This window comes from Phyllopteryx taeniolatus, chromosome 13 (genome assembly GCF_024500385.1).
Source record: "Phyllopteryx taeniolatus isolate TA_2022b chromosome 13, UOR_Ptae_1.2, whole genome shotgun sequence".
Lineage (NCBI taxonomy): Eukaryota > Metazoa > Chordata > Actinopteri > Syngnathiformes > Syngnathidae > Phyllopteryx > Phyllopteryx taeniolatus.
Genome location: NC_084514.1, coordinates 24,715,076 through 24,742,880, shown reverse-complemented (window position 1 = coordinate 24,742,880; position 27,805 = coordinate 24,715,076). Strand labels below are relative to the sequence as shown.

At 45.3% G+C, this 27,805-nt stretch overlaps 1 protein-coding gene across 2 annotated transcripts; it reads right to left on the bottom strand.

The window, feature by feature from the left end:
• Nucleotides 1-16,625: 16,625 nt before the first annotated feature.
• Nucleotides 16,626-25,879, bottom strand: LOC133488060 (uncharacterized). 2 transcript variants are annotated; one of them, XM_061795486.1, is made up of 3 exons: nt 22,753-25,879; nt 22,586-22,677; nt 16,626-19,344 (listed from the first exon to the last, which is right to left on the bottom strand). In XM_061795486.1, exon 1 carries the CDS (start codon nt 24,159-24,161, stop codon nt 23,238-23,240), a length of 924 nt encoding a protein of 307 aa, XP_061651470.1. In that variant the 5' UTR covers nt 24,162-25,879; the 3' UTR covers nt 16,626-19,344; nt 22,586-22,677; nt 22,753-23,237. The 2 variants fall into 2 exon arrangements, with proteins under 2 accessions (XP_061651470.1, XP_061651469.1); XM_061795485.1 differs by having other exon boundaries at nt 22,586-25,879.
• Between the last annotated feature and the right edge of the window lie 1,926 nt (nt 25,880-27,805).

Genomic DNA, 27,805 nt, shown 5'->3' with positions numbered 1-27,805 from the left:
GGGAAAGAGTAGTGGAGGCTAGACTCAGGACAGAAGTGAGTATTTGCGAGCAACAGTATGGTTTCATGCCCAGAAAGAGTACCACAGATGCATTATTTGCCTTGAGGATGTTGATGGAAAAGTACAGAGAAGGTCAGAAGGAGCTACATTGTGTCTTTGTAGATCTAGAGAAAGCCTATGACAGAGTACCCAGAGAGGAACTGTGGTACTGCATGCGGAAGTCTGGAGTGGCAGAGAAGTATGTTAGAATAATACAGGACATGTATGAGGGCAGCAGAACAGCGGTGAGGTGTGCTGTCGGTGTGACAGAAGAATTTAAGGTGGACGTGGGACTGCATCAGGGATCAGCCCTGAGCCCCTTCCTTTTTGCAGTGGTGATGGATAGGCTGACAGATGAGGTTAGACTGGAATCCCCGTGGACCATGATGTTTGCAGATGACATTGTGATCTGCAGTGAAAGCAGGGAGCAGCTGGAGGAACAGTTAGAAAGATGGAGGCATGCACTGGAAAGAAGAGGAATGAAGATTAGCCGAAGTAAAACAGAATATATGTGCATGAATGAGAGGGGTGGTGGGGGAAGAATGAGGCTACAGGGAGAAGAGATGGCAAGGGTAGAGGACTTTAAATACTTGGGGTCAACCGTCCAGAGCAATGGTGAGTGTGGTCAGGAAGTGAAGAAACGGGTCCAAGCAGGTTGGAACGGGTGGAGGAAGGTGTCAGGTGTGCTATGTGACAGAAGAGTCTCTGCTAGGATGAAGGGCAAAGTTTATAAAACAGTGGTGAGGCCAGCCATGATGTACGGATTAGAGACAGTGGCACTGAAGAGAAAACAGGAAGCAGAGCTGGAGGTGGCGGAAATGAAGATGTTGAGGTTCGCTCTCGGAGTGACCAGGTTGGATAAAATTAGAAATGAGCTCATCAGAGGGACAGCCAAGGTTCGATGTTTTGGAGACAAAGTTAGAGAGAGCAGACTTCAATGGTTTGGACACGTCCAGAGGAGAGAGAGTGAGTATATTGGTAGAAGGATGATGAGGATGGAGCTGCCAGGCAAGAGAGCTAGAGGAAGACCAAAGAGAAGGTTGATGGATGTCGTGAGGGAAGACATGATGGCAGTTGGTGTTCGAGAGGAGGATGCAGGAGATAGGCTCTCATGGAAAAGGATGACACGCTGTGGCGACCCCTAACGGGACAAGCCGAAAGGAAAAGAAGAAGAAGATACTCGTTGTCCTCGATGTACTTCTTGATGATGAAGATGAAGATGAAGATGAAGATGAAGATGAAGATGAAGATGAAGATGAGGATGGTGATGGTGATGGTGATGTTGATGATGATGATGATGATGATATGTGCAGTTTTACCCACTAGAGATTAGTACATTTCACATTTGAACTGGTACGGTACCAATTCCCGGTACCTGGGAATCAATACAGGTACTCAGCGGTACAATTTTCGGTACTTTTCTGTGTGTTGTAATAAATATTTTGTTCAAGGCGGCACGATGGCCGACTGGTGAGCACATCTGCTTCACAGTTCTCCCCGTGACTGTGTAACCTATATTGGTTTTGATAAAAGCGAAATTAATTTGGAAAAGAAGAAGTCGGGAAGTAAACACCTGCATTTACTTCTGCTGTAATTCGACGCACGTCAAAGGTTACAATCAAACTATCTTTGTCTCTCTTTTTATATTTGTAAATTTTGGAAAAAGGGATGAAAAAATCTCTCTCAATCTCACTACATTAATAAAAATAAAAGTTCTCGATTTCAGCGGTCAACTGTTTTGGACTCAATCACACAGTACACACAGGAAGTGGAATTTTAGAGATAATATTAATAAGTTCAGGGGAGTTTGGGGACAAATGAAAGTGGACTTTATTACAAAAATTACAGACAAACGTACGTAAAGAACAAGATATAGGGTAAATGACTGAACTCGTAATGTGAGCGGGAAATTAGTTGAATCCTAGTGAGGGAGAATAAAGTTGGAACTCGTGTGAGCTCGCTAACTTAACCCACGTTACAATGCACCGATTTATACTTTCTAGTAATCACTGCAATGTTTTACTCAGGATCGTGGAACACCGGGTCTGGTCTTTCTAAGTCGTCTCAGAAGGAACGGAGGCAGGTTTAGTTGAAGAAGATGCACAAAAAGTAAAAACAAAAGCGATGCCAAAATGGAAGTTGTTGTTCACGGGGAGGAGGGGAGGGAGACCACACCCATCGACTCGAGTTTCTATGTAAAATGTTCAAACTCCGTATGTCAAAAACACTATTGCCAACTTTTAAACTGTCTCGAGCATAGATCAAGCAAATAAATTGAATGCTTAAACCTTAGTCTTGGCAAATCAAATACTTCATTTGATTGTTCAATACAACATAACTTTGTACTGTTTGGCTTCAAATCAAGTGGGACAGTTCTCAAAGTCTTGTAGTCAGACCTGGAAAACTGACACAGACATGACACAGACATCAAGGTATACCTTTAGAATATTAATGAAGGTTTGTTTTGTTTGTTACAAACGTGGGATTTCTTCAATGTAATTTTTATTGTCCACAGGCAGTGTCTCTTATCACTATTAGGGGCTGATCATGTTCCATTGTCATCAATCACTTCCTTCCCCCAATCATGCTGGGCAAGTCATCAGGAGACCTGCACCTAGGATGTAGCTCAGATGATAGAAACCAGGTTTCCTGTGTCTTGTGAAAACAAACCGGCTGGTTGAGGTTCAGGAAACAGGAATGCAAAGGTTATCCCAAAAACATGCATGCTAGGTTGACTGAAGACTCTAAATTGCCCATAGGTGTTGTCAAGTGGGCTGCCAAGCCACATGAAGCGATGGGGCAAAACGTAGTAATTGGCTTATGTGGCTGGGTTCAATGTGTGTGAGCTCAGCCCCAGTTTCAATTCCTGGGTTAACCACCAGAGGTCGCCAAACCAAATTTAGATCATGAGTATGAGTCGCCAGTTCAAGCATAAGTCTTCTTAATATCTTAATACTATCGAAACCCATATCATAGTAAACAAACACATACTGAAGTCAACCACTTATAACCATTTGTTTGATTTTATATCCTTGATATAACTTTGATGTTCTCTTTGATGTTATAACTTTGATGTTCTTTTGAGAAACATTGATAATAAGTACATCAAGCCTAGTAAGGCTGTTTTATATTATTCTTACTTTTGTATTACTATTATGCAATGCTTTGAAACTGCTTTTGTGCAAAAACTGTAACCTGTGTAGGATTGTCTCTCTCAGACGAAGCAGCACAAGAGGTACTACAAAGAAAAGAACAAACCTGTTGAATGCATGAGGGAATTGTATTCACATGAAAGTATATACATTTATTTGACATTTAACATATACACATGTATTGCAGATTGCTTAGAGATTAACATGGTGTGATGAAATGTATTGGTTGAGTTCAAGACATATGAAATGTGCTTGTAATTGAATGTATTTACTGAGAACCTATTTGAGTGAGCAAATGAGGGTCAAGTCAGGATAACGCTGTAGTGAAAGTGAAAGGTACTTTCCACTCAGGTCGTATCAGGACAGGCCGACAGCGAGGAGCGCATGTCAGGATATGTTACAAACAAAGGAATATTCTAGAAGAAGGGGAGGTCTGAAACCAACCAAGTTTATAAAAGCCTCACACGCTGATAAACGGGGCTCTCTTATCCTCCCAAGGATAGGAAGACACGCTCTTTTCTCTCGCAATGACAAGGGACATGCTGGCAGGAGGAATTCATCAGGCTACTTGGATAGCTCTTCGTTTTTGAGTTCTCCTCTTTAATTGGGTAAGACTAAAAGAATATTATAATAAGGTAACTAATAGAACCGCCATTGAGATTGCGTGGATAGGGAAGAGAGCTAGTCAGCTGTCCAGGGATTCTTATATTCCAAATTATCTTATTATTAATTGGCATTAGGGCTCTGTAGGACTTGATCACTCCTTAAAGCTCACTCAAAAGGTAATACTTGTTTTATGATTTAATACTTTTAACTATTCCTACTTCTTTTCATTTTTGTTATTATTATTATTTTCATTGTTTACTCTATATTACAAACCCTTACTGTCATATTATTATTTTAACTTTAAATAATCACTGAAATAAAAACCTTGCTTTAATTTTATTCTATCTTTGTCATTCTTATAATGAGTGTTGTCTCATTTTAACACTCAACCTCTTATAAGTGATTGAACGTCGACGACACTAATATCACCGGGTCGTAACACTATCCCAAAAGTAACTCATATATATCACTTCGGCTTAATACAAAAACAAATCCGTACGGTCCTAACAAGGACTGTTAAATTTACTAGGTCAATGACAAGTGCAAACGATTCATAGAGATGGAGCTGCTGTAAAAACGGAGTACTCACGTTATTATCCTTTCACTCGGTATGGTTACTCATCAAGGGGTGATAAGTGAGAGCAGATCGGATTGGCACCGTAAAACTAAAGGCAGTTAGCACACCTAGGCGAATTCATCTCGACACCGGCTTAAAAGCTCCCGTCCCCTTGCGCGTACGGAGTAGGAGACGGTAAGGAAAAAGGGGGAGGCTTCACCCTTTAAACGGAGAGTCTGTCAGGACATTTCTCCCGATTAGTCCTGCGGATAACCGAAATCTGACAGTGTGAATGTGAGTGCGAACGGTTGCTTGTTTTGTTTGTGCCCTGCGATTGGCTGGCGACCAGACAGGGTGTAGCCTGCCTCTCTCCAAAAGATGGCTGGGATAGGCTCCAGCACGCCCGTGACCATAGTGAAGATAAGCTGTACAGAAAATGGATGGATGGATACTTTGTTCAATAATAAATCCTCAAAAAATTTCAATTTTACATTTACTTTTCAATTTATAAACTGTGACAAATATAACACTGACAACACTCTAAGCTTAAAACAAATGAGCAAAAGAAGAAATAAAGGTAATGTATTTTACAAATTATTTTTGTAAGGTGTCTGTTTTTTTCAACTCATTTAGGACAATTTAGGATTACTGAATCCAAAAATGACATCTGTTCCTCTTGTTCAGAGCGGGTTTTTATTATGCCACGTTATTAACACTCCTCTCGAGAGGGATTAGACTCTCTTCTGAGCAAGCACGGCCTGCCACCGGAGCTGCTGAGACAGTTCTACACAGCGGTCATCGAATCAGTCCTGTGTTCTTCCATCACAGTCTGGTTTAGTGCTGCTACAAAAAAGGACAAACTCCGACTGCAACGGACAATCAAAACTGCTGAAAGGATTGTCGGTACCCCCCTACCCACCATTGAGGACTTGCACGGTTTTGTTGTCAATAGCTAATAAGACAAGGGCGTAGAAAATCCTCTCGGACCCTCCGCACCCCGGTCACCAGCTCTTCCAGCTCCTTCCCTCAGGTAGGCGCTACCGATCAATGCAAACTAGAACTAGTAGACATTCCAACAGCTTCTTCCCTCTTGCGATCAACTTCTTAAACACCTAACCTATAATTCTATTACAACAAGTTGGCAATTTTTTGGCTTGAGTTCGTTGTCACATTTCTGTGGGGCCAATTATGTATTACTCGTGCACTCACTGTAGTTGTCTCGCCATGCTGCACTATTTGCATATACTGGCCTCTCATGCCAGAGTAGCATCTGCTCCATTTGCACACTGATTGAGGAGTATCTGTAACATTTGCACAACCAACATTGTCCCAGATTATCGCACAACTCGTCACTTTAAACCGCATACAATCCTTGAAGTCTCAGCGCCCTTTGCACAATGGTCATTGCACCGGACTATTGCAATATTAGTCATTCGAACTGCTCTAAGTGCTAGAGGACTCTGCATCTTTTTGCACAATTGTTTTTTGTCAATGTCTTTATGTCTCCAAAGTGTTCTGTAAATTGTCTGTTGTACTAGAGTGGCTCCAACTACCGGAGACAAATTCCTTGTGTGTTTTGGACATACTTGGCAAATAAAGATGATTCTGATTCTGATTCTGATTCTGATTCTGGAGTTGCCCACGGTGAGAGGCGCCGAGCAGGTGTGTGTATAGTTATTGCTCCCCGGCTTGGCGCCTGTACGTTGGGGTTCATCCCGGTGGACGAGAGGGTAGCCTCCCTCCACCTTCGGGTGGGGAGAAGGGTCCTGACTTTTGTTCATGCCTATGCACCAAGCAGCAGTTCAGCGTACCCACCCTTTTTGGAGTCCTTGGAGGGGGTGCTGGAGAGCGCTCCTGCTGGGTACTCTGTCGTTCTGCTGGGGGACTTCAATGCTCAGGTGGGCAATGACAATGAGACCTGGAGGGGCGTGATTGGGAGGAACGCCCCCCCCCCCCCCCCCCCCCGATCAGAACCCGAGCGGTGTTGTGTTATTGGACTTCTGTGTTCATCACGGATTGTCCATAACGAAAACCATGTTCAAGCATAAGGGTGTCCACACGTGCACTTGGCACCAGGACAACCTAGGTCCCAGTTCAATGATCGAGTTTGTGGTCGTGTCATCGGACTTGCGGCCGCATGTCTTGGACACTTGGGTGAAGAGAGGGGCGGAGCTGTCAACTGATCAGTTGGCTCAGATGGTGAGGGAAGATGCCGGTCCGACGTGGCAGGCCCAAACGTATTGTAAGGGTCTGCTGGGAACGTCTGGCAGAATCCACTGTCAGAAGGAGTTTCAACTCCCACCTCCGACAGAACTTTGCTCATGTTCCGGGGGAGGCGGGGGACATCGAGTCCAAGTGGACCATGTTCTGCGCCTCGTTTGGGTTTGGAGATCTCAGTTTCCCGAATCGGTGCCTGCGGTCTGCCCGCCCCGCGGCTTGACCTTGTAGAGGTTGGTGGCCGGTCGCCTCGGTGCGGTGCTTGGCTTGGGACTGTGTTATGCGAGGGGGGGGGGGGGGGGGGGGCTTTTACGGTGTGTGCCGTCTGGTTGTACAAATAACTGCTGCAATGTTACTTATGTTCAAATATCAAGACTGTCTCACTATTGTTCTGCTGTGGTTTTCACCCCTAGTCCCCCTGTCCACTCTGTCCCACTGTCTGCCCCCCCCCCACCCCCAAAGCCTTTTCTGTCCGTCTGCATTTTCAATAAACATCAGTTTTTACAATCACAATTAAAAATAAAAAAATAAAGAAAGGGAATATTCAAACTCGTCTGTTGCACAGCAAAACTGTTCCAGCACAAAGGCATACAGAGCCACCATTCTGCAAGGGCATGCAGCTGAACAGGACAGGTTATTAAAAATAATAATAATAATAATGTGACTAAGAATATAATTTTGTGCTAAAAGCAATTTGGACAATAGCTGAATAAAAATGAAACAGTTATGGGTAAAAATACGAGTAGGATAAATCCTGGTAGTCGGCCTATTCAAATCTGGATTCTGAAATCCTGATCCTTGTGGTATCCGGATCAGATTGATCCTAGCTGAGAGTACATAAAAAACAGGGACTAAAGCTACAAGATCAATTCCATTCTGATCCAGATTACTTTTTTTGAAATAAAGGGCTCAGTAGACCTGGCAGGGTGGCAGCAGACTGGTCCAAGCGAAAGTGCTTCGTGGGGTACACCAGAAGGTTGTCCATCATGGAGGAGAGCTACAGTAGTATTTATACAGGTGAGCCACACCAGCGAAGCTCGCTTCTGGCTAACCAGTGGCGATGGCGTAGGCAACAGAAAGCTAAAGCCTGTTTAACTGCTCTTTTGGGGTCACAGCGGGGGCAGGGTGGCAATTGGGAATTTCGGGACAACTCCCGAACAGCCGGTCTATTCCAGGCCGACCTGGCCAAGCGTCTTTTTTTTTTTTTTTTTTTTTTTTACTAGGATAATTCCTATATAATCTCCCATACATGCAGCCATTTTTTAATAAAACATAATTACAGACTCCTATTCAACAAATACAAGATGATTTATAGGGTAGCCTTATGTCAACAAAGCCGTGTACGAGTGCATCGGTCGCGTCCGCTGTGCACGCCTTGCCGTATAGCTTATAGCTTGAAAGCTGCAGCATGTGTTTACGATTGGTGACTTCATCGGACCCTTGCTGTTGTGGCATGCGCGGTGCGACCAATGATTGTTGTTAAGCAGCAGACAACCCCAAAGTGGGTCCTCTCCGCCCCCCTATCCCCACACCAGACGTGAACCAAAATGTGTATAGCTGCTGGATCTTTTCGGTGGAGTAAGGATCCAGCAGCACGACTACAGTCGGACACAGTGGGAAAATGGCAAAATATGAGACCGAGCAGACCATGCATTTGTTATGCAAATGATTTGGTATACAAAATTGTTAAATACTTTGGTCCTTATGTATTGCAAGCATCATTGATTCTTGTTGTTTTCTCAAGTCTCTGTGACCTGACTTTTTGATTTACACTTTAAGCAATTAAGGGACACTCACATATTATTTGATATGTGAACTAATGAGCGGGATTACTCTGATATAAGAAAACGTAACTCCTCCAACAGGATGTGCATGTGTGTGTGTGTGTGTGTGTGTGCGCATGCGTGCGTGTGTGATACATGGCATTTTCTTACATGAATTCCCTTTGTGTATTAAGAACATAACTCTTATGATTATGATGATGATGATTATTATTATTAGCAGCTGCATCAGGGGTGAAAGTCATTAGCAGAGGGCTTATTGAGGGCCTGGGTGACCCCATGGTGGCAGTAAGGAGGTGGTGCTGGTTTTGGAGAATGAGGAGGAGGAGGAGGAGGTAGATGATGTGGTCTTATTGGGGGAGAGGAAAGACAATGGAACAGGAAGCAGCAATAGCCAGACTGGTAGAGTTGCTATGTGTAACGCTGCCGTACTGGGTAGGCAATTGTATTATGCATACAGTGTCCATCCATCCATCCATTTTCTACCGCTTATCCGAGGTCAGGTCGCGGGGGCAGTAGCTTTAGCAGGGACGTCCAGACTTTCTTCTCCCCAGCCACTTCATCCAGCTCTTCCGCTGGGATCCCGAGGCGTTCCCAAGCCAGCCGAAGGAAGTAGTCTCTCCAGCGTGTCCTGGGTCATCCCCGGAGTCTCCTCCCGGTGGGACGTGCCCGGAACACCTCACCAGGGAGGCGTCCGGGAGGCCCCAGCCACCTCATCTGGCTCCTCTCGATGTGGAGGAGCAGCGGGTCTACTCTGAGATCCTCCCTGATGCCTGAGCTTCTCACCCTATCTCTAAGGGAGAGCCCAGACACCCTGCAGAGGAAACTCATTGCGGCCGCTTGTATCTGGGATCTCGTTCTTTCGGTCACGACCCACAGCTCGTGACCATAGATGAGGGTAGGAACGTAAATCGAACACTTTGCCTTTCGGCTTAGCTCCTTCTTTACCACAACGGATCGATACAAAGTCCGCATCACTGCAGATGCTGCACCGATCCGCCTGTCGATCTCCCGTTCCATTCTTCCCTCACTCGTGAACTCTACTTGAACTCCTACACTTGGGGCAGGATCTCATCCCCAACCTGGAGAGGGCACACCACCCTTTTCCGACTAAGGACCATAGTCTCAGATTTTGAGGTGCTGATTCTCATCCCAGCCGCTTCACACTCAGCTGCAAACTGCTCCAGTAAGAGTTGTAGGTCACGGCTTGATGAAGCCAATAGAACCACATCAGCTGTAAAAAGCAGAGATGCAATACTGAGGCCACCAAACCGGACCCCCTCTACGCCTCGGCTGCACCTAGAAAATCCGTCCATAAAAGTTATGCACAGAATCGGTGACAAAGGGCAGCCTTGGAGGAGTCCAACCCTCACCGGAAACGAGTCCGACTTACTACCGGATATGCGGACCAAACTTTGACTCCGGTCGTACAGGGACCGAACAGCCCGTATCAGGGGGTTTGGTACCCCATACTCCCGAAGCACCCCCCACAGGACCCCTCGATGGACACGGTCGAACGCCTTCTCCAAGTCCACAAAAAACATGTAGACTGGTTGGGCGAACGCCCATGCACCCTCGAGGAGCCTGCCAAGGGTGTAGAGCTGGTCCACTGTTCCACGGCCAGGAGGAAAACCACACTGCTCCACCTGAATCTGAGATTCAACTTCCCAATGGACCCTCCTCTTCAGCATCCCTGAATAGACCTTACCAGGGAGGCTATGGAGTTTGATCCTCCTGTAGTTGGAACACCCCCTCCGGTCCCCTTTCTTAAAAAGGGGGAACACCACCCCAGTCTGCCAATCAAGAGGCACTGTCCCCGATGTCCAGAGGCGTGTCAACCAGGACAGCCCCACAACATCCAGAGCCTTTAGGAACTACAGACGAATCTCATCCACCCCCGGGTCCTTGCCACAGAGGTGCTTTTTAACCACCTCGGTGACCTCAAGCCCAGAGATAGGAGAGCCTGCTTCAGAGAACCCCAGAGAACTCACAACTTCCAGAGTCGAGGTCAGCAGCGCCCCATCCCCACGATACACAGTGTTGATGTTGCACTGCTTCCCCCTCCTGAGACGCCGGATGGTGGACCAGAATTTCCTCGGAGCCGTCCGGAAGACTTTCTCCATGGCCTCACCAAACTCCTCCCATGCCCGAGTTTTTGCTTCAGTGACCACCAGAGCTGCATTCCACTTGGCCAGCCGGTACCCATCAGCTGGATGGCCAAAAAGGCCTCCATCCGGCATATTGGATGTGTCAGTAGGTATGCGAGTGAACGTGTATCTGAGTGTTTGAATGTTTGCCTGGAATAAGCAGACAGGGATATGTAGATAGGGCTTCCAGCAGCAATCCTCCCAATTGATGACTTAGGAATGGAAGCAGTATCTCTCACCACACTAGCAAAGAAACGCGAACAATATTAGGCGTAGGCCGAGACACACGAGGCATATAGCACAGACAAGTTGACTGTTAGATAGCTTTTACCTTCTGCCCGTGTTACCTTAGAGAAATGCCACCATAAACCATAGACTGTCGTAAAACTGTCTAAAACAGTCGTAAAAATGACGTGATGTGTTGTCATGGCTATTAAAGGGCATCACACAAAATAACATTATTGCGAAGAAAAATAAATTGGCATAAAATAAAATTAGAGCTGGGTTATATCAACAAGCCTGCTAAATTTGAATGAATTTTAAAAAATCGCTAAGTATATAAAATCAGGTTTCAAAACTTTAATAATAAGCGCCACCTCTCAGCTCTCAGATGCTGTGAGCGTATCGAATGGATGTTCCAAAAGGAATCAAACATATTGAGGGGGTGATAGCTTATACGATGTAAAGTCACATTAGGAGGCTCAACTTCAAAACTGAATGGTTATTGTGGACTATAATCCTAAAAATAAGCACACACGCCAATTTACTCTCATTGTTGGTGACATACTGTCACAGCCGAACACGGCAGCTGACGACAGCGGCACGTTAGGAGGAAGCCCGGGTAGTTAGACAGTCAGGACTGCCCCATTCACTAGTATCAAGTTACCCACGAAGCCTTGTTGTCTCTGGTGAAAGTTTACAAAACTATCCATCGTAAAAGGTGCACTGCGGAGTTGGCTGGTGGGGTTTGATGTTCACCTCACCATCTGCGTCTCTTTAAAAAGTAAATCCATCACTTTTTTTCCCCTCATTTTTGGGGGGCTTAAAAACATCATCGAGCTCTTCTGTAAATTGAGGCATCCAGCGAAGACGCATATTCGGGATATAGCCATCGTTAGCTTGCTAAATGCATGCTGGAGTGGTAAATGAGCCGTGTTCTGGAAGCTAAGCACAGCTACTGTAACTCAGAATTGAGCAGCAGCCAAATGAAATGGCGTCACGTTGTAATTGGGAACTTGTGCAAGAAAGTATATTGATTAGCCATCACGGGGCTGTGATTTAGCCCCACCCAAAAAATCAGGAAAATTCAAATGGTGAAAAAGAGGCTTAAGCTATATCAACAATTCAGCAGTATATTGTAATGTCTTTGCATATGTTTTCAGCACTTATCTTCAAAAATATTGAATGTATTGAGAAACAAAACAGATATCTGCTTACAGACCCTTTAAGATTTCTTCTTACGATTTGTTAACATGTCCTAAATGAAATATGAAATGGCGAAGTATTGTTGAGACTATATGTAAAAATAACACTATGTATGCCGCCCCCCAAGGGCTCACCACCTGTGGGAGAGGCCATAGCGGTCGGGTGCAGTGCGAGCTGGGCGGTGGCCGAAGGCAGGGACCTTGGCGATCCAATCCCCGGCTACAGAAGCTGGCTCTAGGGACATGGAATGTCATCTCTCTGGCAGGGAAGGAGCCCGAGCTGGCGTGTGAGGTTGAGAAGTTCAGACTAGATATAGTCGGGCTCACCTCCACACACAGCTTGGGCTCTGGTACCAGTCCTCTCGAGAGGGGTTGGACTCTGTTCCACTCTGGAGTTGCACACGGCAAGAGGCGCCGAGCAGATGTGGGTATACTTATTGCCCCCCGGCTCGGCGCCTGTATGTTGGGTAGCCTCCCTCCGCCTTCGGCTGGGGGGACGGGTCCTGACTGTTGTTTGTGCCTATGCACCAAACAGCAGTTCAGAGTACCCATCCTTTATGGAGTCCTTGGAGGGGGTGCTGGAGAGTGCTCGCGCTGGGGACTCCATCGTTCTGCTGGGTGACTTCAATACTCACGTGGGCAATGACAGTGAGACCTGGTGTGATTGGGAGGAACGCCCGCCCCCGATCAGAACCTGAGTGGTGTTCTGTGATTGGACTTCTGTGCTCATCACGGATTGTCCATAACGAACACCATGTTCAAGCATAAGGGTGTCCATACGTGCACTTGGCATGAGGACACCCGAGGTCGCAGTTCGATGATCGACTTTGTGGTCGTGTCATCGGACTTGCGGGCGCATTTCTTGGACACTCGGGTGAAGAGAGGGGCGGAGCTGTCAACTGATCAGCAGCTGGTGGTGAGTTGGATCCAATGGTGGGGGAAGATGCCGGTTCGACGTGCCAGGCCAAAATGTATTGTGACGGTCTGCTGGTAACGTCTGTCAGAATCCCTTGTCAGAAGGAGTTTCAACTCCCACCACCGACAGAACTTTGCTCAGGTTCCGGGGGAGGCGGAGGACATCGAGTCCGAGTGGACCATGTTCTGCGCCTCCATTGCTGAAGTGGCCGACCGGCGCTATGGCCGTAAGGTGATTGGTGCCTGTCGTGGAGGCAATCCTCGAACCCATTGGTGGACACCAAAGGTGAGGGATGCCATCAAGCTGAAGAAGGAGTCTTATCAGGCCTTTTTGGCTCTCCTATCTCTGGGGTTAAGGTCACCAAGATGGTTAAAAAGCTCCTCTGTGGCAAGGCCCCGGAGGTGGATGAGATTCGTCCGTAGTTCCTAAAGGCTCTAGATGTTGTGGGGCTGTCCTGGTTGACACACCTCTGCAACATCGCGTGGCCATCCGGGACAGTGCCTCTTGATTGGCAGACTGGGGTGGTGGTCCCCCTTTTTAAGAAGGGGGAACGGAGGGTGTGTTCCAACTGCAGGGGGATCACACTCATCAGCCTCCCTGGTAAGGTCTATTTAGGCGTGCTGGAGAGGAGGGTCCGTTGGGAAGTCGAATCTCAGATTCAGGAGTAACAGTGTGGTTTTCGTCCTGGCTGTGGAACAGTGGACCAGCTCTACACCCTCGGCAGGGTCCTCGAGGGTGTATGGGAGTTCGCCCAACCAGTCTACATGTGTTTTGTGGACTTAGAGAAGGTGTTCGACCGTGTCCCTCGGGGAATCCTGTGGGAGTATGGGGTACCGAACCCCCTGATACGGGCTGTTCGGTCCCTGTACGACCGGAGTCAGAGTTTGGTACGCATATCCGGCAGTAAGTCGGACTTGTTTCTGGTGAGGGTTGGACTCCGCCAAGGATGCCCTTTATCACCGATTCTGTTCATAATTTTTATGGACAGAATTTCTAGGCGCAGCCGAGGCGTAGAGGGGGTCCGGTTTGGTGGCCTCAGTATTGCATCTCTGCTTTTTACAGCTGATGTGGTTCTGTTCATGAGTGAGGGAAGAATGGAACGGGAGGTCGACGGGCAGATCGGTGCAGCGTCTGCAGAGATGCGGACTTTGTATCGGTCCGTTGTGGTAAAGAAGCAGCTAAGCCGAAAGGTGAAGCTCTCAATTTACCGGTCGGTCTACGTTCCTACCCTCACCTATGGTCACGAGCTGTGGGTCATGACCGAAAAAAACAAGATCCCGGATACAAGCGGCCGAAATGAGTTTCCTCCACAGGGTGTCAGGGTTCTCCCTTAGAGATAGGGTGAGAAGCTCGGTCATCCGGGAGGATCTCAGAGTAGAGCCGCTGCTCCTCCGCATTGAGAGGAACCAGATGAGGTGGCTGGGGCATCTGATTCGGATGCCTCCCGGACACCTCCCTGGTGAGGTGTTCCGCGCAAGTCCCACCGGGAGGAGACCCCGGGGACGACCCAGGACACGCTGGAGAGACGATAACGTCTTTCGGGTGGCCTGGAAACGCCTCGGAAATCCCCTAGAAGAGCTGGAGGAAGTGGCTGGGAAGAGAGAAGTCTGGGCGTCCCTGCTGAACCTACTGCGCCCGCGACCCGACCTCGGATAAACGGTAGTAAATGGATGGATGGATGGATGTCCATGTATCGCTTATCCTCACTAGGGTCGCGGTTGTGTTTACAGGTGTGTTTACTCTGGGCGATAGGCGGGGTACACCCTGAACTGGTCGCCTGCCAATTACAGGACACATATAGACAAACAACCATTCATACTTGCATTCACACCTAAGGGAAATTTAGAGTCTTCAATTAATCTACCATGCATGTTCTTGGGATTTGGGACGAGACCGGTGTACCTTGAGAAAACCCACGCAGGCACGGGGAGAACATGCTAACTCCACACAGGCGAGGCCAGATTTGAACCCAGAGCCTCAGAACTTTGAGGAACATGTACTAACCAGTCGTTCACCATTCCACCACAATATGTATGCATAAAATAAATTTATAGTTACAATATACAATGGTGATTGGAGTCTCTAAATTGCCCGTAGGTGTGAATGTGGGCGCGAATGGTTGTTTGTTTCTATGTGCCCTCCGATGGGCTGGCGACCGGTTCGGGGTGTACCCCATCTCCCGCCTGAAGATAGCTGGGCTAGTCTCCAGCAGCCCGTGATCCTAGTGAGGATAAGTGGTAAAGAAAATGGAAGGATGGATGGATGAATATACAATGGCTTGTAATAATCAGTGTTGGGGAGTATCTAATTACATGCCATGACTTTATGTAATTTAATTATTCAATTTATGTAACTGTAATTTTAATGCAATGGAATTGGAACTGGGAGAAAATGTGTAATTAAATTTGTGTTGCTTTTGGAAATTTTACAAGTACAATTTTAGTTACGTTTGAAAAATAGCCGCAAAAGCTTGGATTATTTTTCATATCACTTCCGATATGTCAAATTGATGCTTTTGATTGGCTGTCTCTGGTATGTGCCATTCTGGGCCCGTTTCAAACGTGAGATATTTTTCCAAATACGACTTCAATGTGCCACCTTGTTGTGCAATATGTCTGATATTTTGAAAGGGTTAGACTCATCCTTGAGTTACACTTTTGAACACCTAAAAGAACATTGGGCCTCATTAACTAAATGCATAGAAATGTTTCATGCTCTGCGCACAAGTCGAGCGCACAAACACAAAATCATCATCCGATTCTTGACACGTTTACCAGCCAATTTTCTTCACACAATTGTGTGTATGTTAATGAATCAGAATTCATTCTCAATGATGGGCTCGTGCCTGTGGCACTCCAATCTGCATAAACTGCGCCCCTATTTCCCTAAAAAAGGAGAACCATTTGATGCATCTCAGCCAATGCGTGAAGGTTATCCAAAAACATTTGTAGTGACTCTGACCCAGTTGCCCAAAAAGTTGATGGGTTGTCTACCTCCAGTCTCTACGTCCCTTAGACACACCCCCTGGGTATTTTTTTTATATTTACTTTTGGCTCTCGCCTCCTCTCGCTCGCTTCTTCTCCCCCCCCCCCCCCCCCTCTTAAGCGAAGCAACCTTTAGATGATGAGACTGAGAAAAGGTTTCTCGTCACTTTAACTACATTTTACACATATAAAAAGAGACGTGGTGCCGTTTACGAGACAAGTTTTTTTAAATTCTGACGTTAAACGTCTGTCGGACTAATCCGGAAGTGAACGCAGACGTTCACCTTCGACAAATGTATTTCTGAAATAAATTAAGTTTTAGCCAAACGCCAATATACGCTACATATTGGTGCCCCGAGTGAGTTTGAAAACACACAAAAATATCTGATATTTTCAATAAAATCTAGAAAGCGTCCGCCATCTTGGGTGGGGCATGTTCTGACATGTTCAGGCATGTCCTGACTATATCTATGTGTGAGCTGTACTCCGATACCATAGACACAGCGTTGTGAGCCCTTGTGAATTTGAGAAACTAAGATTAGGTCTCTAAAAAAACGAGAGTGAATTTGTTGGATTGTAAATGTTACTTGATATCCGTTGTTTTGTGTATTGTATGCATTTGTTGTGTTGGGGGGGAGTCACTGCTTGAAATTCCATCCATCCATCTTCTTTACCGCTAATCCTTACTAGCGTCGCGAGCTGCTGGAGCCTGTTGAAGGATGGTATCTTTCCGCCAGTCCTTCGCGTGTTCGTTGAATTTCGGATGATGAGAATGGAGTCCGAATCAGAGACTGGAAATGAACTTCTTTAAGATATTTTATTGCAGAATATTCTGGGTACAAATGTTTTACAGGCAAAGGCTGCAGCTGCACAAAATATGCTCAAATGTGCGCTTTCTCAGCGTTCAGTGCGTGATTTTATACAGTGTTCAGGGCGGTGTTTAAAGCTTGAGCAGGGTGGATCCAAGGTCGCAGCATTATCTCTTCTTGGGACAAAACATCCTGTTTTGCGGCTGACATGTAGTTTTCACAGTTACGTGATTATCAGAACATTTTAATACTGAGGGTAGGTTACACAACATAACAGTGCACAAATAAGTCAATGTATGATCATGACATCAGTATATCACGTGCGAGGGCCTTCAATCCCCCTTTCGGACTCGAAAGAGTCCGACACCAGGATATGTTAAACAGCATGTAAGAGAATGTACCATTACAAAAATATGCCCGCGGGGTCATCGAGCATCTCAGGGGTTTCCCCTGAAGACAGGAGTGGCATCATCTGGGCGGGGTTATTAACATCTCTTTTTACGATAGCTGCTGTAATGAGTCGCTGGCTAAGAGAGCGCAAGCAAGGAATGCAACAACATCCACATGTTGTGAGAAAAGCAGCAAACACAGCAATAGAAATAAAAATAGAAGATACCAGAGCCTTATAACGTCCAAAAACACTCATCCAATTGTCCCAAATAGAAGTATCTACCCCGGAATGTTGCTTCATCTTTTTGTTTAATGTTCTGAGCCCTTCAATTGCAGAGGTTAAGCTACCATCAGAAGCTGTGTTATTAGGAATAAAAGTGCAACATTGTTCGCCAAACATGGAGCATACGCCACCTTTTTCTGCCAGGAGCATATCTAAAGCTGTGCGATTTTGGAAAGCCATCAGAGAGGTGGCGGCTAGTTGACCATGTACCGCTTCAAATCCGCTTTGTGTCTAATTACCTAGGCGTTGCACATTGTAATGTACGTAATTAATTCTATCTGTGTTTTTATTTATAGTACACCACCAACAGATTGTGGATTCAAATCCTGCGGCAACCTGATCTGCGAGTTTATATTCATCGGGGACCCCTCGTGGTACGCCAATCGCATCAATGTATGTGGGGTCCCCCTTATCTTGCCATGTGCTAGTAGATCGTTTGGCTTTTTGTAAGTGGGATAAGTGTTGTGGTCCTAAGTTGTGAATAGTTTGCATCAACACATGAACCGTGGTTGGAAAGACCTTTACTGGCAGCAGGAGAGAAATCAGTGCACAGTAACCGGCTTGGTTCAAAGGGAGTTTGTCGAATATCCGGTCATCACCGCACCACCACCAGATGTCGCCCCTGGATTGTGGCCGAAATGATGATCCCACAAAGATGAGTGACTGACATTGTTGTGCATGGTTTAACCTTCCCAATCGGCCATTGTTTCCTGTAATGTTAATACAGGTGAAGTTGCCTTTTGCAACTTGGTTTAAAAACAGAGGTTTATCTTTTTGCCATCTTACCAATGGGTGTATTTTGTCCCATTTGGAACAGTTTCGTGAGGGTAGTGTTTTATTCATCAATTCCATAACACATTGTGTGTCAATATTGGCAGGGACCACCCTGAGTAAAGGACGAGGTCCCATGCAAACCACGCAATTTTTTTAGTAGTCTTTGCCGCTTCCTCAGTTAATAATAGCCAATTGTTGCTGTTTCCTGATACGCCTGTGGTAACTCGAAACAAACCATCCACGCTATTTAAGGGTACACTGATGGCTGTCAACTTGATAGTTTGTGTATAATTATTTAATATTGGCTGATCAAGTTGTCCCATAGTAGTGTTTTCACATATGACAACGGGAAAATGAGGGTCTGGTCCTGATGACCAGGCCCAGAGTAAAAAACCCCAGCATGAAACATTAAAAATGGTTGCATTTGGTGGACGCAATATACCATCGGGGAGAGCAAAGGTCAGTTTAAGTAGATCCCCTTGTTTGGTAAGGGTGATTTTGTCTTTGAAAAAGACAGTTTCTTTGCTCTTTCCCGATGGCCAATAGTTACCTTGTTGAGTGGTTATTAAAGAATCCCAGCTTAAATCTAGCACGTTTCCTGTCATATACCACCAATAACCTCTCCAGCCCTCCCCTGTTATCTGAACGGTGTTTCTGAACCCTTTTAGAGATGTAATTGGTATTTCAACGGCGGTAGAGGTGCTTGGTGGCACTGTTAAAGTTATCGAATGGTTGTACGTCCATTCTAAAATCCAGGGAACAGACTGGGATATAGGTACAGTTGAGTGACCTGAATTGAGTTTTCGCTTACCTCTCTGTATTGTTGTTAGGTTTGAGCGCGCACCAAGAGGCATCCAAAAATACCAAACAGGCAAGAGAGTTAATACAATAAAAAGGGTTGTGATGTAACAACAAATTGAAACATTGTCCCATTTGCGGGCCATTGTTGGGTGGTGTTTTTTCAGGATCGTTGCTAGAGAGCGCTGTCAGCTTCTTCAGGACCTGGGGTTAGACTACCCGGTCCTAGGTTGAGTCACCGGGATTATTCTGCCCGTGTACCGTGATCTCAACCTTTGATGAGTGATGTCGTCAGTGGGATGGGAACTGGTCTGGCGTTGACGTGCAGTCAGTACTTGGGGCAATGATGATCTGTCGGGACGGGTCTTTGCTGGTCGTGTAGAGGTGAGGTGGTACCACGTCTCCCCCTTTCCTTGTAGGCGGACAGCAGACGATGTTCTCTCCGTCACTTTATGAGGACCTGTCCACCTGGGTTCAGACCACTTTCTTTTGGTTACTTTCAACCATACAAATTCACTTTTATGCATTACCAAAGGAGCGTCGGGTTGTTTTGCAGTTAGTTGCGAAAAAGCAAGCGTTAGTTGTTTGAGCTCCGGAGGGCCGGACACATCTGTTGTCTCCAGTGGAGCTGTAGGAGCCGGAAACGGTCTGTTAGTATGACATTCAAATGGAGTCCAGCCTTTGGCTGAATTGAGTGACATTCGTACATTCATCAAAGCCAAAGGAAGGGCTTGTAGCCAATTGAGATTTGAAGTAGCTAAAGCTTTGGCCAATTTTTCCTTAATGTTCCGATTCATTCTTTCTACTTGTCCTTGGGACTGTGGGTGATATACTGAACCAAATGTGTGTTTCAGTCCCAGGGCTCTTTCTACTTCCTGCAAATGTTTATTTTTAAAATGGGTCCCATTATCAGACCTTATTTTACTTGGGAACCCATGAGATGGAATATAATGGTTAATCAAATGTTTAACCACTACGTTTGCCGTTTATGTTTTGCAGGGATAGGCTTCAGGCCAACCGGAGAAGGAATCCACTATTACTAGTAGATACCTGTAACCGGACACACTTTTAATCATGTCTGTAAAATCCATCGAAACCACCTGCCCAGGTGCCGTCACGTCCGGATCGTGAGTTCCCTGGGGTGGTTTCGTGGTATGTATGCTGTTATATCTGCTACAGACACTGCAATCCTGTAGTTCATTTTTCAGAATATTGCTCTCATGAAAGGATGCCACCAGGTGTGGAGTCGTCTCAGTGTTTCTTCCACGCCTACATGGCATGCTCCATGAGCTTCGCTTATCAACAGTTTTAATTGCTTCTGAGGTAGTATACATTTTCCTCCTTTTCTCCAAATACCTTTCTCATCTCTCTCACCCCCTTTTGATTTCCACATACTCCTTTCTTCGGGACTCCCATGTTCCTGCCATATTTTAACTGTCTCTTCTGTTACTTCCTGTCTGTCTTTTAATTCTGTTTCATTTACAACTAGTTGTGAGGTGGGAAGATAACCAGCCGCTGCTTTCGCCGCTTTATCCGCTGGGTCATTTCCTGCTGATACAAAATCATCCTTTTTAGTGTGTCCTTTACATTTTAAGACTGCCACTGCTTTGGGCATCATTAATGCTTCTTTCAATTTTAATATTTCTTGATAATGTTTTATGGGGACTCCCGTTGCAGTCATGAAGTCATTTCTTTGCCATTCGGCCATGGCTGTATGTACTACTACATGAGGATATGTCGAGTCAGTGTAAATGTTGGTCGTTTTGTCTTGGGCCAGCTGGAGAGCGGCTGTTACTGCTGTTATCTCTGCTCTTTGGGCAGATTGTTGCCCTTTGAGTTTTTCCGCTTCTATTGTTACAAATCCTGTATCAGTTAGTTTTGTTACAGCAAACCCTGACTGGAGCCCTTGTTCTCCTTTAAAACAGCATCCGTCCGTGAATAGTATCAAGTCAGGATTTTGCAAGGGCATGTCATATAGATCTTCCCTAAGTGTGTTATCTGTTATGATTCGTTGGGTACAGCAATGAGGCTGTCCTTCAAAAAGCCCTTCAGCCATGTTAATGCCCTCGTGTGTAAAAAGTATATGTGACTGTGTGAGTATTACCTCAATTTTCCTTTGTCTTCCTCCTGTCATGGTGAAAACATGGCTCGTCACGTACTGTACTGTACTGTGAGAAGTGCGTACTGTCAATGGATGATGTAAGACAATGTGTGAGGTTTTTTGAATGAGTCGGGCTAACGCAGAGGCAAACGCCACGCATACTGGATGTCGCTTTTCGTATTTTTCAAGTGGCATAGAGGCATATAGACAAATTCGTCTTTCTCCTGATTCCCCCTTCTGATAAAGAGCAGCAGATACACTGCTGGTCTTTTCAGAAACATCCAGGAAAAACATTCTGTTGTAATCAGGAATAGCCAATGTGGCAGCTGAGGACAAGTGCTGTTTGAGGTTTACAAAAGAGTTTTGCGCTTCAGTGGTCCAAGTGAGGATATGTGACAAATTTCTCATTCCTTCAATGTTAACCATTTGGCGAAGAGGATGTGTAAGTTCTGCAAAGTCCGGGACATGATGGCGTGAGTAGTTGCACAGTCCTAAGAAGGCGAGCATTTGTTTGACATTGACAGGTTTCGGGTGGTGTAAGATGTCATCTTTGTGTGAGGGAGACATCCCTGTGCCTTTGCATGAAATAAGGCGTCCCAAAAAGGAAACTTGTGGCCTTGCAATTTGTAGTTTGCTTTTGGAGCACTTAAGTCCTACTGACGCTAGATGAGACAAGAGTTGCTGGGTGGCTTGAACACATAAGGACTCGGAAGAGGCGGCCAACAATATGTCATCTACATATTGTATTAAGAGCACACCTTCCGGAAGTTGAAGTGGTGATAAAAGTTGTCTGAGATTATCATTGAACAGTCCTGGTGACAGAACAAAGCCTTGTGGAAGTCGGTTGTAAGAATAGCATTCATTATTCCAAGTAAATGCAAAACATTGCTTCATAGATGGGTCAAGAGGAATGCAGAAAAAATGCATTAGCCAGATCAATGCAAGTAAAATGGGTGTGGGACGGAGAGAGCTGAGACAGGGCTGAGTGCGGATTGGGTACTGGAAGTGTTGGTGTCAAGACCGCTGCATTTATTGCCCTAAGGTCATGTACCATTCGGAATTTTCCAGTATTTTTCTTTTCAACTGGTAGAATGGGTGTATTATACTCTGACTCACGTATTTTGCACAATACTCCTGCTTTTAGCAAGCCTTCAATGGTTTCTGTAATGCCAATTCGACCTGCTTCCTTCATTGGATATTGTGGTACCCAAATAGGATCAGGCTTCATTTTGAATTTCACCGGCTGTACTTGACACAATCCCACGTCTGTTGGGTCTGTAGACCACAAATGTAGAGGCAAAGATTGTACCATAGGATTGGCGATTTCACTGTCAGTTGTTTCTCGTCCATGATGTCTGTCCAACAAGCAATGCTCCAGGGTTGATGTTGGTGTATAGCGAGAATATAGCGATGTGTCGTGAAAAGTTGGCTGCCAATCAATAGCCTGTGTGCAGCTTAGGACGAACGGACCCAAATCCTTTGCAGTATGCTGTGGTGATACCATCAAGGACACATGAGGATGACATGGTGGCACAGTGGGATCTGATGGATGAGTCATCATATACCATTTTTGTTGTTCAGGTGTTAGTGAAATTGAAAAAGCCACACCTGGTTTTCCCACGAACAGGTCACCCATTTGTAGTTCCCAGAGGTTGCCGTCTACATTTTGGAAAGCCTCGCTGTACACCTCATCTCCCGTCCTGTCATAGTACAGAGTGCAATGCATACAATCAGAAACCATATCATAGGATCTGAGGTGACGAACCCATGGCGACCATGGAGTCCAAAAGGTCACTGCTTCCGTCCATCCGGGTGAGTCAGTGTCCATTTTCGCCCAGTAGATGTCGGCGGTGGCACACGTCATACTTGGTAGTTGTCGCTCTGAGTCCTGCATGTAGATGTTTGATGTGTCGTCACCGGAACAACAGTAGGTGTGTCCATCAGGAAACTGTAATATCAGTCCATCCGGGCTGCACAGTATTGTTGGAGCTGTTTTGATGAGAAGATCCCTTCCCAACAGGTTGACAGGGCAATTGGGCGCATACACAAACGAGTGTAAAACACACAGGCAGAGTTTGTGTAAAACACTGAGTATGTACGAGTGTAGTCATGTGCAGGATGGTTTCTTCACCCCGGAATCCAACAAGTGAAATGCCTTTTGCAGTAAGGGAACTTTCAGGTGGTAATGTTATAACGGTTGAATGTCTGGCTCCCGTATCGACCATAAAAGGTAAAATAGTTCCTCCTACCGTCAGTCCGATCATTGGTTCCTGCAGACCGTGGCATGTGGATTCGGGGCCCCATCATTGCGGATACTGGCCCTAAGATGGTGGCAGGTGCTGTTGGGGACTTGAGGGTAAGACTGCTGCTGCTGCGGCGGATATTGTTGAGTCATATTCTGCTGCTGTTGCTGTCCGTATCCTCTCCCTCTTTGCTGGCCATAACCACGCCTGTTGAATCCTCTAGGCGGGCCCCTTGTTCCTCTGCCTCTGGCCTCCAGGGGACGCGCTCGGCAGTCTATTGCCCAGTGTCCGTTACGACCACAGTTGAAGCATTGATTTCTGCCAGCAAACGGAGCACCTCGACCCATGAATGGCCCTGTTTGATACATCATGCACTCAGAAACAACATTAGGTAGCGAGGCCCCAACGGAAGCCACAGGTGTGATTTTAATATTCTCTTCTTGTTTTTTGAGACTTTGTAGTTGCATTATAGCTAATTGCGATTTGGTGGTTCTGTGTTTCTCATGCTTTGACTCTTTTTCTTTTGCATGTATCCTCGGGTGATGTTTCAGATGTGACAACCAGCGAGCATGATCTGCTCCGGGAAGGTCCGGATTCGTCTCCATGGCTTGCACCACAGACTTGGGAAAGCCCTTCAGCACTGCTGTTCTAAATACTTGAGAATACAGAGCAGAGTCAGTTGGCAAATGGCCTGTTTTTGAAGCATATTCGACAAGAGCGCGGTCAATATATGCCGCTGCTTCCTCATCTGTTCTAGGAGCAAATACTAAGTCGGAGATGACTAGATCAGGAATGGGAAACAATGCGTTTAGTGCAGTGAACAATGTTAAGTAATACTCTCTTGTGAGTGCCTCATTGTCCATTATACTTATCAGACCAGAATTCTTCATCAGTGTTTCCAGTTGGGAGAGAGGACACGCATGTGTCAATAATGCGCGCATGTCTCCTGCTGTTAAAATTTGTCCTGTGACAGCCCTTTATACCGATCTCAGCCAGTTCTCTCCTCCATTCTGCATTGGCGGAGGTTTCTGCATCAAAACACTTAGATCAGAAGGAGAAAGAGGTTTATAAAACATGGCAGTGGCTCCAGTAGCCGGATCAACCTTGGCCAGCATTGGAGCTTGGACAACAGGTTGAGAGTGTGTCATTGGTCGCAGCGGAGTGGATTCAGCAAAAGGGGGCACACTTTTATTTTCTTGTGTCTGTTGTAACAGGGAGTGTTCCTGACAAAGTCTGCACTTGGCACTTTAAGTCAGCCACCTGATTTTGCAAATATGCGAAGTGATAAGTGTTTGCGACTGCATGGGGAGGCCCCTTCTGAGCTTCCTCTGCTGCTATCTCCTGTTCCCTTTGTCCGAATATTTTATCTCGTTCCGCTTTTTCACGCTGCATCTGTTCTGTTATTTCAGCGTTAACAGTTTTCTCAAAACGGGAGGCACGCACTAAAAGCTGCTCTCTTACCTTTTGTGGCACTTCAGGGTGTCTATTTAATTACATCGTAAACGCTCCTATTTGGTGTAACTTTTATTTATTTATTTTTTAAATACAAATATAGAATTTCCATTTTTTTTTTACATATAAAAATCAAGCACGAAGCAGGATCAAATTATTACAAATGTTATTCAGAAAGAAAAGGGGCCAGATCTATTTGGCTTTGTTGCTGTCCAAAAGTGACAACTGACAGTTAAGACGTATACTTTTTTTAAAATATTTTTTTTTAACTCACTCTTTCGACTTCCTTCATCAGTGTAACTAAACAGGAAGCAGTTGATAATGGAGGGAACCAGCCATTCTCACAGCATTCATTCATCCATTTCTTTCCCTGTCTATCTTTTTCAGACAATCCTCCCACACATACATCACATGCATTCTTTACTTGCTCTCTTAACAGTATTTTTTGACCATGGTCTGGAATGACACGCAAGTCGAACCATTCCGATTCTCGATTGAATTCCCCTTCCATTTTTCAGCTGTTTTTTTCTTCTTAAGTACTTATTTTTTGTGGATCCACAATATACCTTTATTTCTCATACTTCAAAGACACTTGCTTAATAGCCAAACAAAAGCGTCCGAACCTTAATTTCGCAAAAGTGGTCGAAACTCTTTTCTTAAACAAAAGTACTTGACATTTCATCCAAACAAAAGTACTCGAATCTTAATTTATCAAAACCACTCGATACTTATTCTTCTTATTCTCACCGGTATTTTGTGCAGAATTTCCTATACAAGGGTTTACGGACTTTAGGATTTCACTTTAACATGAAACAAGTCAACCTTATATACCAAATTCCACTCGATACTTATTCTTCTTATTCTCACCGGTATTTTGTACAGAATTTCCTATACAAGGGTTTACGGACTTTAGGATTTCACTTTAACATGAAACAAGTCAACCTTATATACCAAATTCCACTCGATACTTATTCTTCTTCTCTTATCTCTTTGTTACTTGTTTCACCGGTATTTTGTACATAATTTATTATACAAGGATTTACGGACTTTAGGATTTCACTGTAACATGAAACAAGTCAACCTTATATACCAAATTATGTTATTTAAAGTTAATCCAGTCAAACAATCAATTTAGATTCCAATAGAACATAAATTCTTGCCTTGTATCAGTCGACAGACAGAAGATCAATTGGGAGGATAAATGTCCTCTTACCTTACATTCGTGTGGGCCCGATGTTCTGTCTGTCGCCCAACACCTCAGCCCGAAATCACGTTCGGGGTCACCAATTGTTGAAGGATGGTATCTTTCCGCCAGTCCTTCACGTGTTCGTTGAATTTCGGATGATGAGAATGTTGGAGTCCGAATCAGAGAGTGGAAATGAACTTCTTTAAGATCTTTTATTGCAGAATATTCTGGGTACAAATGTTCTACAGGCAAAGGCTGCAGCTGCACAAAATGTGCTCAAATGTGCGTTCAGTGCGAGATTATATACAGTGTTCAGGGCGGTGTTTAAAGCTTGAGCAGGGTGGATCCAAGGTCGCAGCATTATCTCTTCTTGGGACAAAACATCCTGTTTTGCGGCTGACATGTAGTTTTCACAGTTACGTGATTATCAGAACATTTTAATACTGAGGGTAGGTTACACAACATAACAGTGCACAAATAAGTCAATGTATGATCATGGCATCAGTATATCACGTGCGAGGGCCTTCAACCCTATCCCAGCTATCTTCGGGCAGGAGGTGGGGTACACCCTGAACCGATTGCCAGCCAATCGCAGGGCACATAGAAACAAACAACCATTCGCACTCACATTCACACCTACGGGCAATTTAGAGTCTCGAATCAACCTACCACGCATGTTTTTGGGATGTTGGAGGAAACCGGAGTGCCCATATAAAACCCATCCAGGCACGGGGAGAACATGCAAAGTCCACACAGGCAGGGCCGGGATTTGAACCCCAGTCCCCAGAACTGTGAGACAGATGTGCTAATCAGTGGAGCACCGTGCCAGCCTGCTCAAAGTTAAATGTGATAATTCTCTATTGTGTGTAAGTCAAGCTCCGGACGAGGTAACACTTGTGTGTGTGAAAACACTGTGACGGTGGCCATTTTTGCTTTGTGTGTTAAAACCACGAGGTTCGCCATTTGGTCGTTTGCCTAAGACTTAAAGGCTTCCGTAGTTCACCATCTTTGTTAGGAAAATACCACGTGATGTCATTTTGAGGTTGCCATTTTGGTTCTTCTTCGGGTGAATGGTTGCGCTTACTGCAATACCGCCATCCCATTGACGTTTGTTTCATTACATAACCTCCGACCCCCACCTCGAAAACAGTTCGCCAACTAGCCACTGCACAGAAAGCTACTGATGAACACATGCCAAGCCATCGCGTCCATCCATGGTCATTGCTTTTGAAATAATAAATGTAAGCTTTAACACCGCCATGTTTTTTTCCCCTGCTGGTTCAAGCTTCTTGTGTGCGCCGAGCTCCGCCGACCTCCGCCGCGCATTCTAGCGTTCCTCGTAACCCAGCAACCACTAGCCCGCCAACGAGCCCAGCGTACACACACGATGTCCCCGTTTCCATTTTCGTATGCCTTATTTTCTTTCTTTTGTTTACCCTTAGTGTTATGTTCTTGTCGTAGTTTGTAGTTGTGTGTTTCATTAAATATACCATAAAATTCCACTCGTGGTGATATTTCGTGTGTGTTCTGAATTTAACTAAACCTCTGTAACCTCAGACTCAAAATGTTGTAGAGTGTAGCAACCTCCATATTATAAAATGTTGGATTGTCCTATTTTGTACTCATGAAGCTATATTCCATTATCTAATAATTAAGTTACGTTTCCAAAACACTAGGCAAATACATGATTAAGTTTTGTTATCCATGAGAATATGTAGGAGTTTAGATTACTGAGGAATGATGGTTTTAGTATGACTCCCCCATTTCTGATAACACCCAAGGCCAGAGATACCTTCTGCCAGATATATCAAAACCTTCTGCTGAACAGTCATAGCGAAACCTTCTGGCGTGTATAAATGGAGTTAGCTCAAATAAACAAGGTGTGTCATTCAGTGAACCTGCACTCTGGTGTACATTTGATTGAATGAACCCTGAGACTCAGCACTC